The 23,361-nt window shown below is 36.4% G+C and overlaps 1 protein-coding gene across 2 annotated transcripts in view; it reads right to left on the bottom strand.

Moving 5' to 3' along the window:
- The window catches only part of LOC150085480 (NAD(P) transhydrogenase, mitochondrial-like), a 445,310-nt gene that overhangs the window by 104,340 nt on the left and 317,609 nt on the right, over nucleotides 1–23,361 (bottom strand). For both annotated transcript variants that reach the window (XM_090374063.1, XM_090374062.1), the window contains exon 11: nucleotides 18,084–18,272. In XM_090374063.1, the coding sequence (XP_090230189.1) occupies nucleotides 18,084–18,272 (189 nt within the window). The remainder of the gene's footprint in view (nucleotides 1–18,083; nucleotides 18,273–23,361) is intronic.

Raw genomic sequence — 23,361 nt, 5'->3', positions numbered from 1 at the left:
TTTTCTCACTGAACTCTAGTTTAAAAATAAAAACATTTAATCTAGATACACTCACATGTACTCTAAATATTATTTGGATCAGACTGCAAATACCAAAATTCTATATGGATGGTGCTTATAATTTGGGTTAGCAGCATCCTGTTTATATGGTGGATCAAAAGAGAAACATCACCAAGCCATCTAGTTATGGTCTGGTGCTTGTTAAAAGGAGAGACTGCTTCTACAGGGATGGGATATACTTAAGTAGAAAGGGTACAAGAGTGTTTCCTGATGCTATTGAGGCAGCATTAGGTGAGTCAATAAACTTCTAGCTTGGGGGAGATTCACAGACTAAATGGTTAAAAGTAGCCGGAGGCAGAGGTGAAGGTGATTCTTGCACTACATCTATTAGAATGAGCAGCAGCCTGGAGCGAGGGGGTGCTGGCAGTTTCAGGGACTGAAGGCAGTCATCATGAAACAAATAAATACATAGGCTGTGTTAGGGTACTACGAATAAGAATAGGTGCATGTATACTTGCTTGTACACCAATGCTAGAAGTATAGTAAATAAATTTGATGAATTTGAAGTGCTAGTCAAGACATCAAAGGTGGATACTGTTGAGATATCAGAGACGTGGTGTCACACAGATATTAAGAATGCAGAATTGGAATTTAGGGGGTACAATGTGTAGAGAAAGGATAAAAAGAGAGGATGGGTTATGCTGTTAATTAAGAAAAACATAAAATCTAGGGAAGTGGATCCAGTTGACATAGATGGACAGTGCAATGTTGAGTCAGTTTGGTGTCACCTAAACACTGGGAAAGCAAAAATAAGAGTAGGAGTGTGTTATAGGCCTAATGACTCAAATGAGTACAATGAACAACTGTACAAAGAAATAGAGTGGGCTAGTCAATCAGAATGTCTTACAATGTCTTTTATCTTCCCAGATATTGACTGGAACTTGTGGATTGGTCACTCGCACACTAGCAAGACTTTTGTGGATTTATTGGATGATTATTTTCTTCAGCAGCATGTTCGAGAGGCAACCAGAGAGGTTAATACTCTTGATCTGGTTATCAGCAGTGATCATTTGTGTATTAAGAATTTGCAGATAAATGAAACACTAGGTGGCAGTGATCACAGTGTACTGATGTGAGATTTACTTAAAGATATCATTACCATCAGGGGTAAAGGAAAGTGTTTTTGTTTCCATAAAGGTGACTACCGTGGTCTCAGACAGTTTTTAAATTCTGTACAGTGGGACCAACTGATGATGTTATCAATAGAAAATTCTAAGTGGGAAGCATTCAAGGAATTAATCATGGAAGCTACTAGACTTTTCACACCGATTAATAAATACTGTTCGAGGTTTAGGCCTAAATTGTTGTCAAATGAACTAATGAGACTCATGGCAGAGAAGAAAAATGCATGGGATGCATATAAATTATCAGGTGACACAGAAGCCTATGACAGATATAAGCTAGTCTGTAATCAGGTCAAAAGGTTGCCGAACCCTGCTATATGCAAAAAATATTTGTTTTCTTGTAGCATTTCACCATTCTAATATTAATACAGTAGACTCTCAATTTTCAGGGTTAGACGGTAAAAAAAAAAATCCCAGATAATCGATTTCCCAGTTAATCCAAAAATACAGTGCGTCCCCGACATCCATTCCAAGACTTCTTATGTAGGTCGAGTTTTACGTAACTCAGGAAGGACAAATAAAATATTTCTACGCTGATGGCGCCTCCATAGCCAGGTGGGCAGGAGCAGCAGTGTGTAGCACACGCTTCTTGATTAGACCAGGTTCGAGCCCGTGACCACCAAATACGGAGGATGTGGAAAGGTCAGGGAATGAAAACCGCATATCCCCCCGGAGCAATATGGCCTTAGTTGCTAATGCTCCTAAAAATCAAACAAACAATATCCCTGATATACCAAAATTACAAAAACCACATGATATCCTCAGAAGAATGAAGAAAAATAATTATATATTTTTAATTAATTCAATTAAAAACTTTATCTGGGGACAGTGGTGAAGTAGCCGGTATTTTTCTTAAAAATATAAGAAAAGAAAACATAAAAGGAAGAAGAAATGCATGTTACTGTACTGTAAAAACTGATACTGTATGTATTTCGTAGCCTTGGTTTACTTCATTGGTGCCGATCCCTTCTCGTATTCTGTCTTTGTGCTTTATTATTGTTTTCACCGTTGACATCGACAAATCTGAATTTCGCATGATACTTGTTAATGTTTGACCATTTTCATACGTCCGTATTATATTAATTTTCTGATCCAACTCAATCATTTTCCTTTTCTTGGTAGATTTACTCGTACTGCTGTCACTTATTCTCTTAGTCAGCACCATGATAACAGTCAAAATGAAATTTTCTGTAAAGAACTTCACAGGGTTAAGGTGAAAACTTGCTATTATCAGCCCACACGAGCTCACATTTTACTAAAGCGCATTTCTGGAGGTCACTACCATAAAACAATAAACACAATTTGCAGTTTCTGGTTTATTGGGCTTTTGTGTTAGTGCAATTCATTATAAATAAATAAATAAATAAATGTTCTGTTTATACTCCGGAACGACAGTCAGAGGAGTTCACAAGGGAGAGAGAGAGGGAGGGAGGGAGGGAGAGAGAGAGAGAGAGAGAATAAAAGAAACAGCACCATATTCAGCAGTCATGGGCTTGAACCCCGGTCACTCAAGGCATGTGTACTTATGCACCTGACCACTTGACTACAACATATAGTAAACTTGATCTTATTGCATTTGCGAAAATACCAATAGCAGGAATTGTATACATTTTTACGTTATTATGGTGAAATGTGTGTTTCCTTCACTGAAATCGTTAGTCATAAAAAAACAAAACAAATAAATTTTAAGAATCTTCTCTTCATTCCTATTTTTAAGCTTGTAACTCCATATCCCACTTGTGCAATTTGTGCGTGCCGTGATCGTCATCATTGATTGTTTTATTATTTTTTTTTGCTGTTTTAAATTTTATAATCCTAAAAAAAAGAAGAAAAAAATGGAGTGAAAAAAAAAAAAAAATAACGTAAGTCCAAAGTTACATAAGTCAGGGACCTACTGTATCGAAAAATATTCAGCGACCTACCTAAAAAATATGCTTAGATAAAAAATGAAAAAAAACTTATGATGCACTACTTGCATGTCCAATATGATTCTTCCCTTTATTTTTTACGATGTTGATTTTAAATCTAATAGCGTCCTCTATTTTTTAGATGTCGTGTATGGTTTGGTCACCAACATTATAATGGTTTATTAAAGATTTAACAGATGCACCGTTTTCAAACTTTTGAATAATTTTTGTTTAATTGAAAGCATAACTCTTTTGCATTTATCCAACATTTTCGAAACAGTTGCGACACTCCTAACATAAATAATGAAACAAATTTGCCTTTTTGTGGTGTGACAGAACACAATAATCGACGTGGCATACTAAAACAAATTAAACATTTGTTCTTCTTTTTTTTTTTTTTTTTTTTTTTGCTTTTGCCACTCAAAAAAAAAAAAGGAGGGTTAATCTCCCAATGACAACTTACAGTGGTGGACAAAAAACTGCATCACCTTAAAAAAAGTAACATTTGCAGTGAAACATATAAGATAGTTTGATGGCAGTCATTTTGTTTGTTGCAAAGCAAAGGTATTGCATCACAGTAATTGCAAGGTATTGCATCAGCCGCTTCTATAAATACAGCATTGGAAAGGTATACATACTCATTCACAAAATTCACATGTGATGCAGTTTTTTTTCCTCTGTCACTGTATAACGCTGCTTCTTGTCTCTTATTTATGACTTGCAAACCATCTGTTTATACCTATTCTAGTTATTCCTTGAATTTTATGACTTATGGTTGTTTTTTTTTTTTTTTTTTTTAATTTTCAGTCTTGAAGTGTACTGGTTAATCTGCTTATTGGTTAATCTGATCCCGGTAAATCAAGACAAGAGTCTGCTGTATTTGGCATCACTGAATTGCTATTAAAACATATTTTAAAGTTTTCAAAACATTTTTGTTTAACGCATTCCATGTCCCCTCTTTTTACTCTTCAATCATCAACAACGTTTGTAAATGTTGCCATGTATGTCTTTGTAATTCTGTCATAACAATAACTCTTTCCAGTTTTAAAGCAGGAGGGATCACTTGTTTCCTCTATCACAGAGAAGTCAAAGTGGCAATGATGGTGGTTTTATCTTCAGCACAGTGAGAACAAGGCAGCATATCATGAGCATTGTTTTACCAGTCAAACTTAACTGCTGATGGTTTCATTTTCAGTACAGCATGAACAAGACAGCGTCAAATGATGCTATTTTGTACTTAAACTTATATAAATTCAAAAAGAATGGTATCATCTGGATATAAAATAAACAGGTAGGTAAAATGGTAACAGGAATTACACTGGTAAAGAGGTACATTTTTGAAAATAAGATTACTTCCTTTTTCATTTTTTAACCAACAAACTCTAAGAAGGTAAAGGAAGACAACACCCTTGTTTAAAAATTAAAAAGGAGGTAAGAATCATCAATATACAACATTTTTGAAAACGAAAAGGGATCTTCTTATTTGCATTTAATTTTCAACATTTTTTTTTTCCAAGCTTATTTTCCCATGGTGTTTTTTTTTGTTTTTTTTTTTTGGGTGGAGGGGATTTAGATAAAATATTAGTTGCATAATTTAGGCTGTATGCATGCATGCATGTTTTCATTTAATGATGTTGCATTAGTACTATATATTAGGCCTAACTCATAACTTCACAATAATAATGCATAAATGCACACTGTTTTTCTATCCGATTCTACAAGGCTCCAAGTTTCTCCACTCTATTTTACCTTTTTTTTTCTAGTTTCAATTTCTTTTTGTTTCATAAAGATGATAAAATTCCTTTTGTGAGTTCATTGACTTCACGCAGTATCATAATTCCATCAATAAAGATTTTGTTAAAATCAATGCCTTTGGTATTCTGTGACGTATGTGAAATGTTAACAATATCACAGTAGTTCCCATAATCAGAATACTCATCGAATTAAGAGCATAAATTTTAATGAAAGTTACCAATTCAGAATAGGCAGTCTGAATAAATAATACAGAACGATGTGTAAGAATGACTAGGAATGGGAGTGGGTTATGGCCAAATAGTAAAAATTTACTAGTTGCATGTGAACGAAAAAAAAAAAAAAAAAAAAGCAATGCATGAAGCACTCAAGTAGAATTTAACTGGAAAGAGATATCTTTTCCAGTTAAATTCTGCTTTACTGTGATGGATTCCAGGATATCAGCTCTCCCTTTGATAGCAAAAGGAGAAGCTGATTGTTTGAAAACACAGTACAGGTCGACCATCACTAATCTGGCAGCATTGGGACCTGTGAGGTACCGGATTAGTGAGTTTGCCGGATCACCGGTGGTTATTTTAGCACATACATTTTACTCAACAGCTAACCACCTCCTTCTACCTTTAACACGTTGACTGCCAAGCTAGTTTAAGAAAAAAATTCCCCATGGGCCAAAAATATTTTGGAAATAATTTGATTAATAATTCTAAAATAAATATTGTGTCAGTGTTTCGTTTTTTCGCTTAAAATATATATATAAAAAAAAGTCTTTTTTTTTTTATGTCGCATATATGTGGGCACATATGTTAGTTACTTTACTTCTTGTGAAGCCGTATCGGCCACTTACATGTGACGCTATTATGGCATATATATGAAGGTCATTTGTGATTAGTTTATTGCGAGCACTGCAATAAAACTAATTACGATAAAATAAACTCTCAAACATCGCAATAAGTTTGTCAGTATTGTTAGAGAATTTGTGAAAACAAGTTTGTTAGCGCACTGTATTATCCATCATATTGTGTTATGTTTTTCCACAAGTTTGTATGTGTGTTGTAAAAAAAAAAAAAAAAACTAAAAAGGAATGGCTAAAAGAAAATTATTATTATTATTATTATTAATAATAATAATTTTCTTACTAATATAAGAGGAACTGAGAGAAATTGCTGGAATTTACAATTAAGCAGAGTTAAACTTCTCACAGACACACCACTGTCGAGTTTTTTTTTTCAGAAGTTCAACTTTATCTGTTATGTACAGTGTTTGCACTTTACACCATGAGAGGCACTTCCTTTATACATTGGAACCATGGATGGGGCTAAATGTAAGCAGGTTATAATAATAATAAATGCAGAAAAACAAGTGAGAATGGCTTGCCAGTGTTTACGAGTTTGTGCCAACAGCTGATGCTGCAACCAACGCCACCAAAACAGTAGCGGCAGGTCGGTGTGCCGACCCGGGAAATTTGAAATTACGTTCGCGGAAATTATGTCCAAATTAGCAGTGGAACCGGATTACCGGTGGCTGGATTAGTGATGGTCGACCTGTATTTGATTTATAACATAGTGCCAGCAACAAGTTTTAACATATCCATAGCTGCCAACTTTTGATTTTCAAAAGCTAGAGATGAGGCATTTGTAAGCAGGAGGTTTTTTAAAAGTCCACACTTCAAATTAAATTTCACTGGAAAAATGTTTATTTTATATTAAAATATCACCATAAGATTGTTTACCAGTATAGTATGCTTACAAATATTAACTTATCTAACATTTTTCTGTGTGTGATTTCCATTTGGATATTTGACTACTTCAAGAAAGACACAGTTGTAGGCTTTGCCCTCTTCAGAAGTGTTAAGTCCAAGTTTTGATCACAATAATGGCCATTAGGAATAGTTACAAAGGTTAGTATTAGCAATGGCCACATGCTGCACCAGTAAAAAAAAACATAAAATAATAATAATAATAACACTCATAGACATGACCAGGTAGCCAGGATAATACATCAGAAGATAGCAAGGAAATACCAGTTGACTGAAGAAAGTGTACTGTACTACAAGTACAAACCCAAACACACAAGCTGTATTGGGACCACGCCATAATAACGGATAGGACAATCTCGCACAACAGACCAGACATAACCCTTGTGGACAAGAAGGAAAAGGCTACCTATCTTACTGACATAGTGGTACCCAACACTGGCAACCTGCAGAAAACCCATGGGGGAAAAAAATCAGGAAATACACGAATCTAAGACAGGAGATCAAAGAGATGTGGCATATGCAACAAGTAACTACCATCCCGATCACTGTGTCAACCACAGGTATGATGCCAAAGACCCTACATAACAGCCTAGCAGCAGAGGTAGTAGATGACTTTCATCAACCGGTGAAATACCACCACTTTTGCTTATTGGAGGCTTGAAGTGGCGAAACCCATGTTTAGTCTCTAGAGCAAAGTTTCCGGCATCCCCCTCTCCCCATACTTCTCCTTCAACCCATGCACGGTACTAAGTACTATAGGTTTTGATACCTTTCGTGTTTGGGGTTCTCATAAAAAAAAAAAAAAAAAAATAGGTCTCCCAGTGAACACCTACAAGGAACTCCAGAAAGTCTCAATCCTGAACACCTGTAGGATAGTCAGAGAGTTCCTCGACCAACAGTAACACCAGACATAACAACAACCACCCTGTACTTGGTAGCAATAAGTCACAAGGTGGAACCCCCAATCAGAGAGAAATAATAAGAGAAATAATAATTATAATAATAATAATAAAATAAATTAACAAAATATAAAATAAAATAACAAAAATTAAATAAAATAAAATAATCATAATAAGGAAGAAGGAAATTTAAAAAAATAACAATAATAATTAACAACAGAAAAGGAAATGGACAACCTGCATTTTTCTCCTCTTGTAGGAGATTATCCAGATGACCTTTGAATTTAAACTGTTGGCCTCTACCACCCATGTAGGTAACTTATTCCAGTAATTTATAACTCTCTGGCTAAAATAAAACTTCCTGCAATCCGGTCTAACCCCCCCCCCCAATTATGGCCCCTTGTTCTAGAATCATTTATAAACGTAAAAATTTTGTCCTCATTCATTTTGCATATGCCTCTCAGAGCCTTAAACACCACAATCACGTCTCCTCTAAGGTGCCTAGATTCACCAAAAGGATAGATCTGAACTCAGTTTTTGTTTTCATATTACTGTTACCAGTGGAAAATCATGCAAGAAAGCAAGCTTATAAAGCATCAGATAAAACAAAAAATCCCCACATTGCCTGTCCATCTCCTCCAATAATTTGGCTAGTCTTCCTTGAACTTATTCAAACTATCCACTTCCACTATAAAAGATGGAAGTGCAGTGTTCCAACCATATGCTCACTGAAAACAAACTTCTGCACAGCTATCCAGCAACCATCTTTCCCCAATTTGAATTTAAGCCACCTCCTATGTGTAGTCTGAGCAAGAGGAAGAATGCCACCAGCATGGAGTTATGGAGTTTGCTCTATCCATCTATCAAAACCTTAAACACCTCAATCGGATCACCTCACAGGTGCCTGTTCTGTTTCCATACATTTTTCTAACTTTGCTGAATATTCTCTCACATTGCCAAGAGGAACTGGCTAAAATAAACTTCCTGGCATGATTTCGGATAATTTGTTGTATTTTAAGCTTCCTTGTGCTCTTGTCAGTTCTGCAACCAAGACCAATCCTTTTTTCTTTCATAATAGCTCCCTGTGGCTTCTCACATTGAAGCTCAGAGAAGTGATGCTGAAAAACATCTATTTCTTTATCTTTAATGACACCAAGAAGTACCAGAAACCTGGCCACAAAAATTTCACATTTGAAAAAGATGTACTATCAACTGACCTCAGCATTTAAAAGAATGTCATTTTTCAATTGGAACTTGTATAACATGTAGTTACATGAAGCCATAAAGTACTTCCTCACAAACCAAAAGAAAACAATTTTCTTCTCTTCTTTTAGACTCTTCATGCCCTTGGCAGTACAAATGCCCATGGCTAAGTTAGACTCATCCTTTTACTTAAGTCTGTTATGGCAATCAATTTCCAAAATTAAGTGGAAGATCTGAAAATTGTTGATAAGAGTTTTGCACATTAACATTTTTCAACTTATCTAGGAGTAAATACAAGGCCTCAGTACATGGATTTGAGGTAGGCTGGATTGAAAAGAGCTATGTTTGAGTTTTCAAATGTTGACATAATATCTAAAATAACTAGAATATTGCCTTGTTCAAGCCAGAAGACAGAAAGTTGAATAGACTTTCTGCACAAGTGAGGATGACATGCCTAGAACTATCAGCTTACTTTCACCATAAGTTTGTGATTCAGTGGTTCTTTTTCTTGAGGAATTCATTAATTTTTTGTCTTGTTTCAAAACTTCTTTTGGATCACAAACTGGATTTGGATATGGTCGATGGCACTCACTGGTGATCGTTTGTTGTACTTTTCAGTTTGGAAACTTTGAAAAGAGCTCATAGAACTTTTCTGAGCTCTTCTAACCTCTTCTTTAAATAGATTTGTCAGAGGCTACCACGGTCTACCTGGCTAATTGCATATTTAACCATAGAGAGCCAATGTGTTCAAAATATTTTATACTTCAATGCAACTGCATCAGTTAAAATTGTTTAATCCATCTTTTCGTTTTGCACCTTTCTCTCTCTAGATAGTAGTAGATGCAGATAAATAATTCATCCACTTTCACAGGACGACATACAGCTCCCTTTGCAGCACACAAATTAATAAGATGATAAGGACAGCCTATTACCATCAAGCACTCAATCTCCTCTTTTGACACAATTTTTACCACAGTTTTTATTAGCATTAAGTGCTGCAAAGTTTTTGTAAGGAATTCCACATGCTTTCATGTTGTTCAGAAGGTGATCAATGTAAAAACCTGCAGAGTCCCCTTCCAATGCTGACATTTAGAGCAAGATGCTTTGGATTTGATGAGTTTTATTACAAAAGGTAACCACAATGAGATATGGCTCAGAATCGCTTTGATTACTGCCTTCTCTAGCAACTGAAAATGCCCCACTTTACAGAGTCATTACTACCTCTTGTTTCCCTGTCTGTGCAATTGCATGAACAATGCCTTTTGTTTTTGATCTTCTGCAATCATATTTTTTTTGCCCTTTCACTATTGGGAAAATATTTCTGAACAATGCACCTGCATTAAATTCTATTAAATTCCCTTGCGGCTTCTTTCTCTCTGTTTCTGCCTGCCTGTCTCTTTCTCTCATTTCCCCTTTAAACTTCTGCATGCTATTGTATATTTACTCAGTTGTTGTTATTTGGTTTTTAGGAGCATTAGCAACTAAGGCCATACTGCTCTGGGGATATGCGGTGGTCATTCCCTGACCTTTCCGCATCCTCCATATTTGGTGGTCACGGGCTTGAACCCCGGTCTAATCAAGAAGCGTGTGCTACGCACTGCTGCTCCTGCCCACCTGGCTACAGAGGCGCCATACTCAGTCGTGTACAGGACTATGCACAATAGAGAGGGGAAGCATTAAGCACTTTAACCTCTACACAAAAGTGACCCCTAAACATTTGGTAATTGTTTTAACATAGCTTTAACAAAAGTTGAGGGGAGGAGCAAATGTGATCTCCAAAACCAACCATCACCTGGACTTCAGGATACCATTAATATGGTCATGAAGGCACCAGGAAAACATAACAACAACAAAGCTATGTTAAAGTAATTGCCAATACCTTCATGATCATGTAATGGTATCCTGGAGTTCAGTGATGGCTGCTTTTTAAGCCCTCCCATACCTTGTTAAATCTATGTTAAAAAAATTACTCAAATGTTCAGGGATTAATTCTGTGCAGAGGAAAGGTCGTTTTATGCCTCTCTGCCTTTCTATTTTGCAAAATGCCTGGAAAACCTAAGTATAAAATGGCCGACAAAATGAGAGAGAGAGACAGAATAGCATTTAATGGGATTTGTACTAGAGAGGTACAAAATAACAGATGTGGGTAAAAAATTTTATAAAATCAAATGCTCTGATAGTGAAAGGAAAGGATGATTTTATTTGGATGAGGGGCGGGGGAAAACCTCAGATACTATATAATATTAAGCCAAATGATGCTACTTTAGCATTAGTAGAGACATATGATGCAAGGAAGCAAACTTATACAACATCAGCTAAAAATTCCTATTTCACCCATCCATCCATTTGCTCCAAAAGTTTGACCAGTTCTTCCTTGAATTTATAATTTAATTAAGCTATCAACTTCTACAACGACAGATGGAAATTCGTTCCAGTAATCAACCACCTGCTGGCTAAAGACAAATTTACACAAATTTACTCTACAACTGTCTTTCCTCAATTTGAATTTATACCCCCTCAGGTGCATAATCTGAGCAAGAGGAAGAATCCTATCAAAATTGGGCTTGCTCAAACTATTACAATCCCTATACAACTCAATCAGATCACCTTGCAGATGCCTAGTTTCCAGATACTGTAATTTGCAGAACTTAAGCCTTTCTTGGTAAGAGCAACCCTTTGTTCCACTCACCAATCTTGTTGCCCTTCTCTGTACTCGCTCCAGTAGCTCTACATTCTTCCTAAAATGAGGCCTCCAGACCTGTATGCAGTACTCAAGATGGGGCCTGACCATTGCCTTATACAAAGGAATAATCACCTCCTTTTAAACCCAGAGTGGAAGAGGAGTTTTCTTGACCTCAGGGCAGAAGGAAAAAAAAAAAAAAAAAAAGAAGGAAGTAACTAATGTCATTGTCCATGGATGAGCAATTCAAGAACAAGAAGTTGATACCCAAAACCAGTGGTGAGAAATACAGCAGCCAGCTGGCTTTCTCAGGATAATGCAGTGGACGACACTACATTGTCTTGTATGATAACGCTGAAATAGTAACATGAAAACTGTTCAATAAAGAATGATTATAATTTTTTTTTGACAACATATCTTTGTTAATCATCCATATTTTTATGGTCCTTTTCAAAGTAGTTCCCATTTGATGAAATGCACTTACTCTAACATTTCTGCCATTCTTCAAAAAAAAAAAAAAAAAAAAAAAAAAAAAAAAAAAGTGGAAGCCCTTTTTTGACTATGTTTGAGAATTGCCTCTGACGTCTTTACAACTTCTTCTGATGTCTGGAAATGTTTTCCTTGCAGCTCCTTTAACTTTGGAAATAAAAAAATATCAAAGGGTGCAAGATCAGGACCGTAGGGTGGATGAGGGAAACATTTAAGATTAATGTGCTAAGTACCCGATTACAGTATGAGCAATGTGATGTCTGGCATAGTTGTGATGCAGTATCCACCCACTTGCATGCAGTTGTGGTTATTTGCAACGAATGTGATCCAGCAAAATGTGCAGTATACATCTGTAGTAAGGTCTCACAACAGTTGTATGATGTGGTACAATGCTGATAAACCATTCTTTGAATGTTGTAAAAATGAGATGACCATAACGTTTCCTGCAGAGGTCACAAATTATGCTTTTAACGTTTAATGGTGTTGGCAATGACTTAGACTTCCAACAGAGCTTTGTTGCTTACTCTCTGGGTATAAATGAAGCCATGTCTCATCCAACATTATCACCTTGTGCAGAACCTCACCACCTTCAGTAACTATCCATTGCAGCTTCTGACGAACCTCCATGCAGACTGGCTGTTCCTCAGGTGTGAGTAGTCTTGGAATCCAGCATGCACAAACAAGTATGCATGCTAGATTCCACAGCCGATAGATTCCCACTGCTTGAAATTGAAAAAAATCACATTTATATACTGTACACAAAGTAAACACGTTACCCTTCTTCATTTTTTTTTTTTTTTTTTTTTTTTTCATTTCCAGATTTTACCAAAACTGGAACATTTCAAGAAATGCAGAATTATTAAATAAACATTTATTTAAAAAGTAATATGCATTATTTGCAAAATAGGCAATACTGATATTTGTAAATATATGCATAGAAAAGTAATGGAATTTGATATGAACAGTCAGTGTGGGGAAAATTTGCATTTTGTGTTAATTTTAGTGATATTTTACAAGGATTTTAGGAAAAGTTGAGCAGATGGGCTGAGGGTGGCAACTGAAGTTTGACATTAACAAATGCAAAATACTGCATAGGGGTAACAGTAACCTCAGAGTAACATACCAACTATGCAGTACAGTAATACCCCGACTTACGCTACCCCGACTTATGCGAACTCGGAGTTACGCGGTTCTTGATTTTTTCGTTTGGCCGCCCACTATCTTCAAGGTCGTTTTTCATATGTTATCGATATACAGTGCGACGGTGGAGAATGAGAGCGAAAGATGAACAAAATTCAACTTTGCTGCTTTTATGTTTTTTATATCAGTGAAGGGGAAACTCATTTCACCATAATAACGTAAAAACCAACACAATTCCAGCTATCGGTATAATTGCAAATGCAATTAGATCGAGTTTACTACCAGTTTATAACAGATTTCACTAGCAGAAACGCAACTGGATTTTTATTATTTTATGGTAGTAACCCCTAGAAATGTGAGGTGTTAAGTGTATCCTGCCTTTATGGTGTTGTTTATTCAGTTGCTACATGTGCGCAGTTTTGTTTATGCGTATCAAGCGTGCCTCCTCATTTTGTAATTGTGCTTTATTCCCTAAAAATGAGTAAAATACTTAATTAAAAGGTGTGAAAAGGAAGCGTCCTGGTGAAGACACTGCAGATTCAGAAAGAAAAAGAAAAGCAATTATCGATAAACAGAGGCGGACTGGATCAAAAATTCTTACCCGGGAAAATTCATAGTGGCCTCATACTATGGTTTATGGCCAAAATCACATTGGCCCACCGGGGTTTCCCCGGTAAGGCTTATGGCCAGTCCGCCTCTGTCGATAGAGAAAAAATATGAAATTGTGAAACGCTTTGAGCGAAATGAAAGACCATGTGATATTGCACGTGCTACAGGCCTAAATGAAGCAACGGCGAAAAGCGCATGACAATTGCAAACTTGACAGGTTGAAAATTGAAAAGGGCTCAATTGTAAAGGGCTTAATTTTAGAAAACATAGACTCCAACGAAGAACGCGTTATAGCTACAAAGGAATAAAAAAATTATTAGCTTGCTACGAAGAAATTCTGCGTGAAAAAAAGAAGGCGCTGTGTCGTCAGACGAATTTGTTAGATTTTATGAAGCCATCGACATCGAAATAACTTTTTTACGTAAGTCATTTGTTTTTTTAATACATATTTTGTATTAATATGTATAAAGAACTGCAATTTTATTAATATTTTTCTTCTAAACTAGTGTTTTTGTTAGTCCTTGGTCCCAATTAAGCAAAATTTATATGTATTTATATGCAAAGTTGTACTCTGACTTACGCGAATTTGACTTACGCGATTTTCGTCGGACCCACCTATCGCGTAACTTCGGGGTATTACTGTACTATACTCAGAGTAGTGGAGAATGAAAAAGACCTGGAAGTAATTGTGCAGTCAGACAGGAAGTTTTCTGACAGTGCAAACAGGCTGCAAAAGTCACTCATGGGGTCTTGTCAATGACATATAGGAATTTTTCTAGCAGGGATACGGAGGTGATTATTCCCTTGTATAAGGTAGTGGTAAGGTCACACCTTGAATACTGCATACAGGTCTGGAGGAATCATTTTAGGAAAGATGTGCTACTAGAATGAGTACAAAGAAGGGCAACGAGATTAGTGAATGGAACAAAGGGTTGCTGTTACCAAGTTAGGCTTAAGTTCTGTAAATTGCAGCATCTGGAGACAAGGCACCTGCGAGGTGATCTGATTGAGGTGTATAAGACCTTGAATGGTTTGAGCAAGCTCAATGCTGATGGGATTCTTCCTCTTGCTCAGATTCCACACCTGAGTGGGCATAAATTCAAATTGAGGAAAGACAGTTGTAGAATAGATGTGTGGAAATTTGCCTTTAGCCAGCGTGTAGTTGATTGGTGGAACAAACTTCTATCTGTCATTGTGGAAGTTGACAGCTTAAATCAGGGGTTCTTAACCTTCTTAGTTCCACGGACCCCTTTGTCAGTCAGGTGAATGCCACGGACCCCTTCTCAGAATAATGTTTTTAAATGCATAAAATAAAATTACAAAAAAACCAGTTTAATGAAACAGTTACCAAAATTTAAAAAAAAAACATTATACAGTAATATATGTGTTTCTTTCTTAACACATTGAATAATAATACAATACATTTAAAATACAGGAAAGTTGAAGTTAAATTTTATTTTTTAAGGACATATCAGTGTGAAGACTGTTGTTGTTTATCTTGAATAAGAACATTAAACTGTGGTGTGGTATTTGACAAGGCAACACACGTCATGTTGGACATCTAATCGATCTTGATTTTTTGTTTTCATTGTTACAAGTGCTGAAAATCCCGATTCACACAGATATATTGTTGCAAATGGGATCAAAGCTTCCATAGCTCGCTTTACAAGACGAGGATAGGCTTCTCTCAGGGAACACCAGAATTCTCCATGGCTTTTTGAGGTAAACTCCAACCGTAGTAAGTTTTTTGACCTAAGATCAATAAGTTCATCTTTGGTTAAGTCAACATCTTCGATACAGTTTATATCAGAAAGAAAAGGATTTCAGATCCATGGTCCAATTTTCATGCCATCAAGATAGAAATAACTTTTAAAAGAGTTCTGTAATGTTTCCAAGTGTTCGCAGATATCTCTTTTCAAAAAAATTGAGAGAGAAGTTTGCATTTCAACTACATCGTGGTAAAGTACTTCCTGCAACAGTGGAAAGTTTGCAAGAATGTCGGTCTCTACTCTCTCCTTCCATATTGGTAACTTGGCCAAGAAAGCTTGTAATATTTCAGTTGCATCCATAATGGTGACTTCATGACCTTGAATGGAAAAAATTTATCTCATTCATATGGTGAAAAATATCTGCCAGGTAAGCCAACCCATGGATAAAATCCTTTCTTTCAAAAATGTTCCAAGAGTGGGGTTTCTCTTTCTTCCAGAAAAAGTGAAACTTCTGCCCTTAGTTCGAACAAGCACTTCAAGACCTGTCCTCTTGAAAGCCAGCGCACTTCTGTGTAGTAGAGAAGCACTTCATATTCTACTCCCATTTCTTGACAAAATCTTTTAAAAATACGATGATTCAGAGAACTTCTTTTGATAAAGTTGATAACTTTTATGGCTGTTGACAATACTTCTTTCAGGGTTGTTGGAAGAGTCTTTGTTGCCAGTGCATGTCTGTGTAAAAAGCAATGAGCGACGATGACTTGAGGAGCTTCTTTTTTTCACTAAAGTAGCAAAACCAGATGTATTACCAAGCGTCGCAGGAACTCCATCAGTGCAAAGAGAATGAAGTTTTCCTTTCCATTCAAAGTTTCATTTGTAAAAAAAAACTTTTTACCATTTCGAAAACATCGACGGCCTTTGTAGTTTCCGAAAGAGACTCAAAATAAGAATTCTTCTTTGATGGCATCAGCATGCACATAGCAAACAAAAAAAAAAAGGAGCTGGCTACATTGAGAAATGTCTGTAGTCTCATTCAATTACATACTGAAGGGGAATGGCGAGGCTGCCATTTCCTCAATGACCTGCTTCAAAATATTAAAAGACATATCAACTATTCTAGAATGTATTACATCATTTGACAAGGGAACAGCTTCCAGTTTTTTTCTCTGTTCCAGTCCACAGACCAGTTCGACCATTTCCAGTGCACATGGTTTTACTAAAGTCATACTAAAGCCAAATAATACATAGTTTTCATCATACTTAATTTTCTTCGACATTTCAACTTAAATTTGGTCTGTAACAAATGTTAAATAATTAATGTAATATTAGCAACTAAGACAGACATATACGAAACTGTGTGCATCGACAAACAGATGGTGGGTGCGCATACACGCCTGTAGCACTGCAGGAGCCTCCACCGTTGGACCAGTGTACACGCACATAGCAGTGAAAAGGTTAAATTACATACTTCAACTGTTATCTAAACCGTAGGACCTGTTTGAACATACCTGGTTTACACTCATAGCCAGCGTGTCTATTCGTGTTACAAGTGTCCTACTAGGCGCTGATTTGCCGGATAGTTTGCCAACTACGTCGCACGATAGTCTTTCCAGAGCAGGACTGCAATCAAGTACGATCTAGCGGCAGGTCTAATAACTGCCGTAATTTCAAAGTAACGATGAGCGTAAGCAATTTTTCGAGATATGCAATAACTATAATATGATATGAAAATATCTGTTATTTCTATTGGTGACTAAAGATACAGCTAATACAATACAATTGTAATTTATCACATACATTCATAAGTGAAGGAAATTAATGAGTTGATTATTTTCCCATCCAAGCTCATGGATCCCCTGAAACCCTTCCACGGACCCCTGGTTAAGAAACCCTGGCTTAAATAAATTCAAGGGTGAACTAGACAAACTTTTGGAGTGAATGGATGGGTGAAACGGGAAGGAGTGTTTTTTTTTTTGGATGATGCCATATAAGCTTGCTTTCTTGCATCATATTCCTTTACTAATGCTAATGCTAATTTTTTTGTTAATTTTAGTGATACATTTTACAGGGATTTTAACAATCTGGTATATAGTAAATGTTCCTCTATCACTTTATTTTTTGTAACTGACAAAGCAGCTGCCGGCTCAAGAATAATGTTCACTAGGTGAGAATGACCTTGAATTGTAACAAAAACAGTGACTGACTGATTACAGTGGTATGAATCAAGTTTTCTCAATACATTGAGAAAACCTGATGAGAAATTCGCTTGAAATCACTTGTTGTAATCACAACCTTAGGCAGAATGAAGAGCATCACAGCAATCAGAATCAGCTGAATTGAGATTGTGATATGAAAGTCAAGATCACATATGTTGAGGATATCTCTAAGAAGAATCTCTGAACAGAATTTCTACCACATTTCATATTATGAGGTTTATACTGGACCCTCTTCTTGTGCAACTGTGATATCAATGATCTACTTTTTTTTTTCTTTTTTTTTTTTGTTATAGGCCAACAGTTCCTTGATTTGTATCATTACCTTCTGTCTCGGATATAACCTTTACAGACAATATATTTTGAAGCTGGTCATCACATCTCAGTCGTATCTGCCACTGTAGCATCGTCACACTTCAGCAGAATAAAAATTGCATGCTTTTACATATCAAACATTTATGTTATATATTTAACATTTTGTAAGAAATGTTAATCCGTCCATTATGCAAATACACTTAGAATTACTTAAAACTCACACTTACCTCCAATTGCGGCTGTAAGAGTGACTCCCATAACAGCAGAGAGAGCAGCAGTGGATCCAAGGCAACTTAATCCAATACCATAATCATTACTTATCATATAATATGCCATTGCTAAGATGTTTGCAGCTAATAATCCACTGTTTAGAATATGACGTCCAGGAAGAAGGAGAGGTGCGGAATTCAGCAGTCCTAGTATATTTAAAAAAAAGTTACTACTTTTATTTTCAAACAGGAAAATTACAAACATGAAAAGATGCTTGTGTGGAAAATTAAAGTAATGGGTCGCAAATTTTGAAATGTTGCACACATGGTTAAAATTCTGGTAAAAAAGCTTTAGCTAACATACTAAAATCTTTATCACAGTTATATACCAAATTGAACCAGGCCATTAAAAATACCTCCAACTAGAAACCTGTTGATGAAACTACAATCAGAATGTTAAAATGAAACTACAATCAGAATGTTAAAATAAAATTCATCAGAGAGAAGCATGAGACAACAGTATAATAAAATACCAAGTTCAAGAGAAACATGAGAATAAAAAAAAATTAAAAAAAAGTTACAAAACATAAAATGGGAACTTCAAAATGTTTAAAATCCACCGAGTTAGAATGTTTAGAACCTAATGAAAACCAAATTCTGGCAAACAAAAAAAAATAAATAAATAAAAATAATAATAATAATAATAAAAACCTGTATTCAGTACAAACAGATTTAAATTTCTGTGTAGCCAGCTATACGGAATACTTGGAACTGGGTACAAAAAATAAACAAATAAAATGCTGACCTCCTCAGTAAATGCGATTATTGTAGGAATATCAGAACAACATGCCACTTGGACATAGAGGGATACAGAATTTTACTATGTTGAGTAAAATGTGTACAGAAAGGAGAGACTGGAGGATTGAGGGTTATGATTTTTGGTTAAGAAGTGCACAGAATCTAAGGCAGTGTACCCAGTTGATGTAAGTGACCCGTGCAACATTGAGTCAGCCTGGTGTGACATAAGCTGTGTTTGTAGTTGCTGTAGGGCAGAGGTTCCAAAACTTTTATACCTTGCACCCTCCTTTCATGTGCCTCCCTTACCGAACAAATGCAAATAAACTTATATGACATAAAATTTGGTTTATATATATACATACTTCAATACATTTAATCTCCAAATCTGAAATAAAACAGCATCTGTGCCTCCCTCCCACCCCAAAATATCCAAGTGTAATCCTGGAGAACCATGCCCCAAACTTTATGAACCTCAACTGTAGAGTTTTAGGCACATAACTCAACTTTTAGTAGATAGTGGAAAATAATGAAGTATTCATTTAAAGAGTTTTTTTTATTTTTTTTTACATCTGTTAAAGTTTAAATATCTTAATAGCTAGTGCCATAAGTAAATTATTATATAAAACAAATCAAACATTTAGCAAGGCCTATAAGTATAAGAACAGAAAATACACAAACCATGATATTACAAACTATATTTCTATTTGATAGGATATTATGATGTGGTTACAAAGGAACTGGATGCAAAAAATAATTTTGATATCATATATTTGGATTTCAGGAAAGCTTTTGACACTGTTGCGCATGGAAGACTATTGTACAAATTGGAGCAGAATTGTATTAAGGGTAAGTTGCTACAATGGATAAAAGGATGGTTAAGTGGGAGAAGACAGAGGGTGGTAATCAATGGGTGCTGCTCTTCGTGGACTAATGTTATCAGTGGAGTCCCACAGGGTTTGGTGTTAGGTCCACTGTTGTTTTGTATATTTATCAATGATATTGATGAAGGTATATCAGGTTTAATGTCGAAGTTTGCAGATAATACAAAGGTTGGCAGGGTTGTTAATGACAGTAATGGCAGTGTGCTACTGCAACAGGATCTAGATAATTTGGGCAGATGGGCTAAGAAGTGGCAACTGAGGTTTAACCTTGACAAATGCAAGGTGCTGCATATGGGTAGAGGTAACCCCAGAGAAACATACCAACTGTGTGGTACTACACTTAAGGTGGTAGAAAATGAAAAAGACCTGGGAGTAATTGTGCAGGCAGATATGAAGTTTTCTGAGCAATGCAGACAGGCTGCCAGGGCAGGTCATGGGGTTTTGTCAATGATATATAGGAATTTTGCTAGCAGGGAGAAGGAGGTGATTGTCCCTCTGTATAAGGCAATGGTCTGGCTACACCTTGAGTACTGCATACAGGTTTGGAGGCCTCATTTTAGGAAGGTTGTAGATTTACTTGAGCGTCTACAGAGAAGGGCAACAAGATTGGTGAGGGGAATTAAGGGATCCTCTTACCAAGAGAGGCTTAAGTTCTGCAAATTGCAGTGGCTGGAGACTAGGCACCTGCGTGGTGATCTGATTGAGGTGTATAAGGCCTTGAATGGGTTGAGCACGCTGAATTCTGATGGGTTCCTTCCACTTGTTCAGATTACAAACCTAAGGGGGTTAAGAAAAGACAGATGTAGAATAGATGTGCGGAAATTTGCCTTTAGCCAGCGGGTGGTTAATTGCTGGAACAAACTTCCATCTTTCGTTGTGGAAGTTGATAGGTTGAATAAATTTAAGGAGGAACTGGACAGGCATTTGGAGGGAATGGTGTGATTTTTTTTTTTTTTTTTTTTTTTTGGCTGATGCTGCATACACTTGCTTTCTTGCATCACATGCCACTACTACTACTATTTGATGGACTAACATAACCAAGTCCATCAAATAGAAATAATCAAAAGAAATCTAAAGTAGTAATTATTTCTAAAACTTGGTGTCTAAGCAAAATACCATCATTAAAAATAATAAAAAATAAAAGAAACATCAAAAATCAAAAATTCAGACAATACCAAAAACACAAATTAATAAATAATAACACTGAACAACAAATCTTGGGTCATATCTCGTTATGGGCATGAAATTAAGTTTACTTTATAGATTTTGAGGTGCTAAACACAGAAATCATGCTTAAAATGGCAAATTGGCTTTTGAAAAAAAGAAGGTTTTTTATATTTATAAAAGGTATTCTTTATTTATATGGCAGTAAGATGTAGCTACGAACATACCTGTATCAAACACGGGACCTTTTCGCCTTTCGCTTGTATTCAAGCTGTGGGAATATCCCTTTTCACCATCCAACAATAATCGGTTAACATGGCGACACTCCATTTGCTTTTGTATCTTTGTTCCATCACTGCAATGACTTGACAGAAGTGCTCATGTTTGTCGCTGACAGCACGACAGTTTGGCAGGAAGAAATCCAGGTGTGAGTACAAAAAATTCACCTACAATGACATGTTGCACCCCAGTTTTTCATAAGAAGTAATGAGACCTTCCACAAGCTTCCTGTAGTTACAATAGATAAAATGATGGTTGCCTGTGCTACAACAGATAAAAGAATGGTTGGGTGGGAGAAGACAGAGAGTGGTAATCAATGGACGCTGCTCTTCAAGGATTAATGTTATTAGTTGAGTCCCCTAGAGTTCGGTGTTAGGCCCATTGTTGTTTTGAATATTTATCAATGATATTGATGAAGGTATATCAAGCTTAATGTCGAAGTTTGCAGATGATACAAAAGTTGGCGGAGTTGTTAATAACAGTAATGACAGTATGCTACTGCAACAGGATCTAGAAAAGTTGGGCAGATGCACTGAGAAGTGGCAACCAAAGTTTAACATTGACAATTGCAAAGTACTGCATATGGATAGCAGTAACTTCAGAGAAATGTACCAATTGTTTGTTGTTACACTCAGGGTAGTGAAGAATGAAAGAGACTTGGGGGTAATTGTGCAGTCAGATATGAAGTTTTCTGAGCACTACAAAGGTTACAAGAGCAGGTCATGGGGTCTTGTCAATGATATACAGGAATTCTGCTAGCAGGGATAAGGAGGAGATTATCCTTGTATAAGGCAATGATAAAGTCACACCTTGATACTGCATACAGGTCTGGAAGCCTCATTTTAGGAAGGATTTAGAGTTGATAGAACTAATCCCAGGGGCTCCATCTGGTGAGTATGGGCTTGGCACACCCAGGGTCCTGAGCTGGGGTCATCAGGGTCATCATTCTTCCAGGGTCATCATTCTTCTTTTTCTTGGTGATTCCCTTCTACTTCTGAGTCTTGTTCTCTCTCTCTCTTAAAGTAACTCAGAAAATTTTTTTGGCTGATGCAGCATAAGCCTCAGGCTTCCTTACACCATATGGCTAATAATAATAATAATAACTGCAGAGAAGGGCAACAAGACTGGTGAGGGGAACAAAGGAGTGCACTTATGAAGAATGGCTTAAGTTCTGTAAATTGCAGTGTCTGGAGACTAGGCACCTGCGAGGTGGTCTGAGTATATAAGGCCTTGAATGGATTGAGCAGGCTCAATGCTGATGGGATCCTTCCTCTTGCTCAGATTACAAGCCCGAGGAGGCATAAACTGAAATTAAGGAAAGACAGTTGTCGAATAGATGTGCAAAATTTGCCTTTAGCCAGCAGGTAGTTGATTGCTGGAACAAACTTCCATCTGTCGTTGTGGAAGTTGATAGTTTAAATAAATTGAAGGAAGAAGTGGACAAACATATGGAGTGAATGGATGGGTGAAATGGGAAGGTTTTTTTTTTTTTTTTTTGGCTGATGCTGTATAACAGTAACAGCTGATGCTGTATAACAGAACACATGACAACATGCTTTCTTGCATCATATGATATGCCTCTACTAATGCTGATGCTAGTTGCTGGCTTTAAAATTTCCTGGAAAACCAGCCGAAACATTTTGAAAGGCTTTCCACAATGATTTCTCGCTATCAATAAGGACACATTCAAACTGTTCATCTTTGAAACATTGCCTTATTTGTGGACCAATGAAAACGCCTGCCTTAATCTTCTCTGTACTAAGTCTTGGGAGCTTCTCTTGCAAGTATGCGAATTCAGGAGTGTTCACTTCCAAAGCTATCACAAAATTTTTCATGAGCCCCAGTTTGATGTGGAGTGGTGGAAGCAAAACTTTATTTGCTTCTACCAGAGATTCAAATGGTATGTTCTTCATTCCAGGTGTTAATGATTAACTCCTCTTCTTGTAGTGCATATCCTTGGTATGACAACCCCATTTGCAGAGAAAGAAACAATACTTAGTATAACACTTTTGTAGTCCTAATAAAATGGCAATTATCTTTAAATCACCACATATCTGCCACTCATACTTCTGACAATTTACACTTAAGAGGATGTTCTCTATGTTTGCATATGTTTCTTTTTTGTGGAAGGCATATGCAAGTGGTATTGAAGGCAGCATATTACCATTGTGTAA

This window comes from Mastigoproctus giganteus, chromosome 5, assembly GCF_048544385.1.
Source record: "Mastigoproctus giganteus isolate SK-2022 chromosome 5, ASM4854438v1, whole genome shotgun sequence".
Taxonomy (NCBI): domain Eukaryota; kingdom Metazoa; phylum Arthropoda; class Arachnida; order Uropygi; family Thelyphonidae; genus Mastigoproctus; species Mastigoproctus giganteus.
Note: the sequence above shows the minus strand (reverse complement) of the source record. Positions and strands in the feature narration are given on the sequence as shown.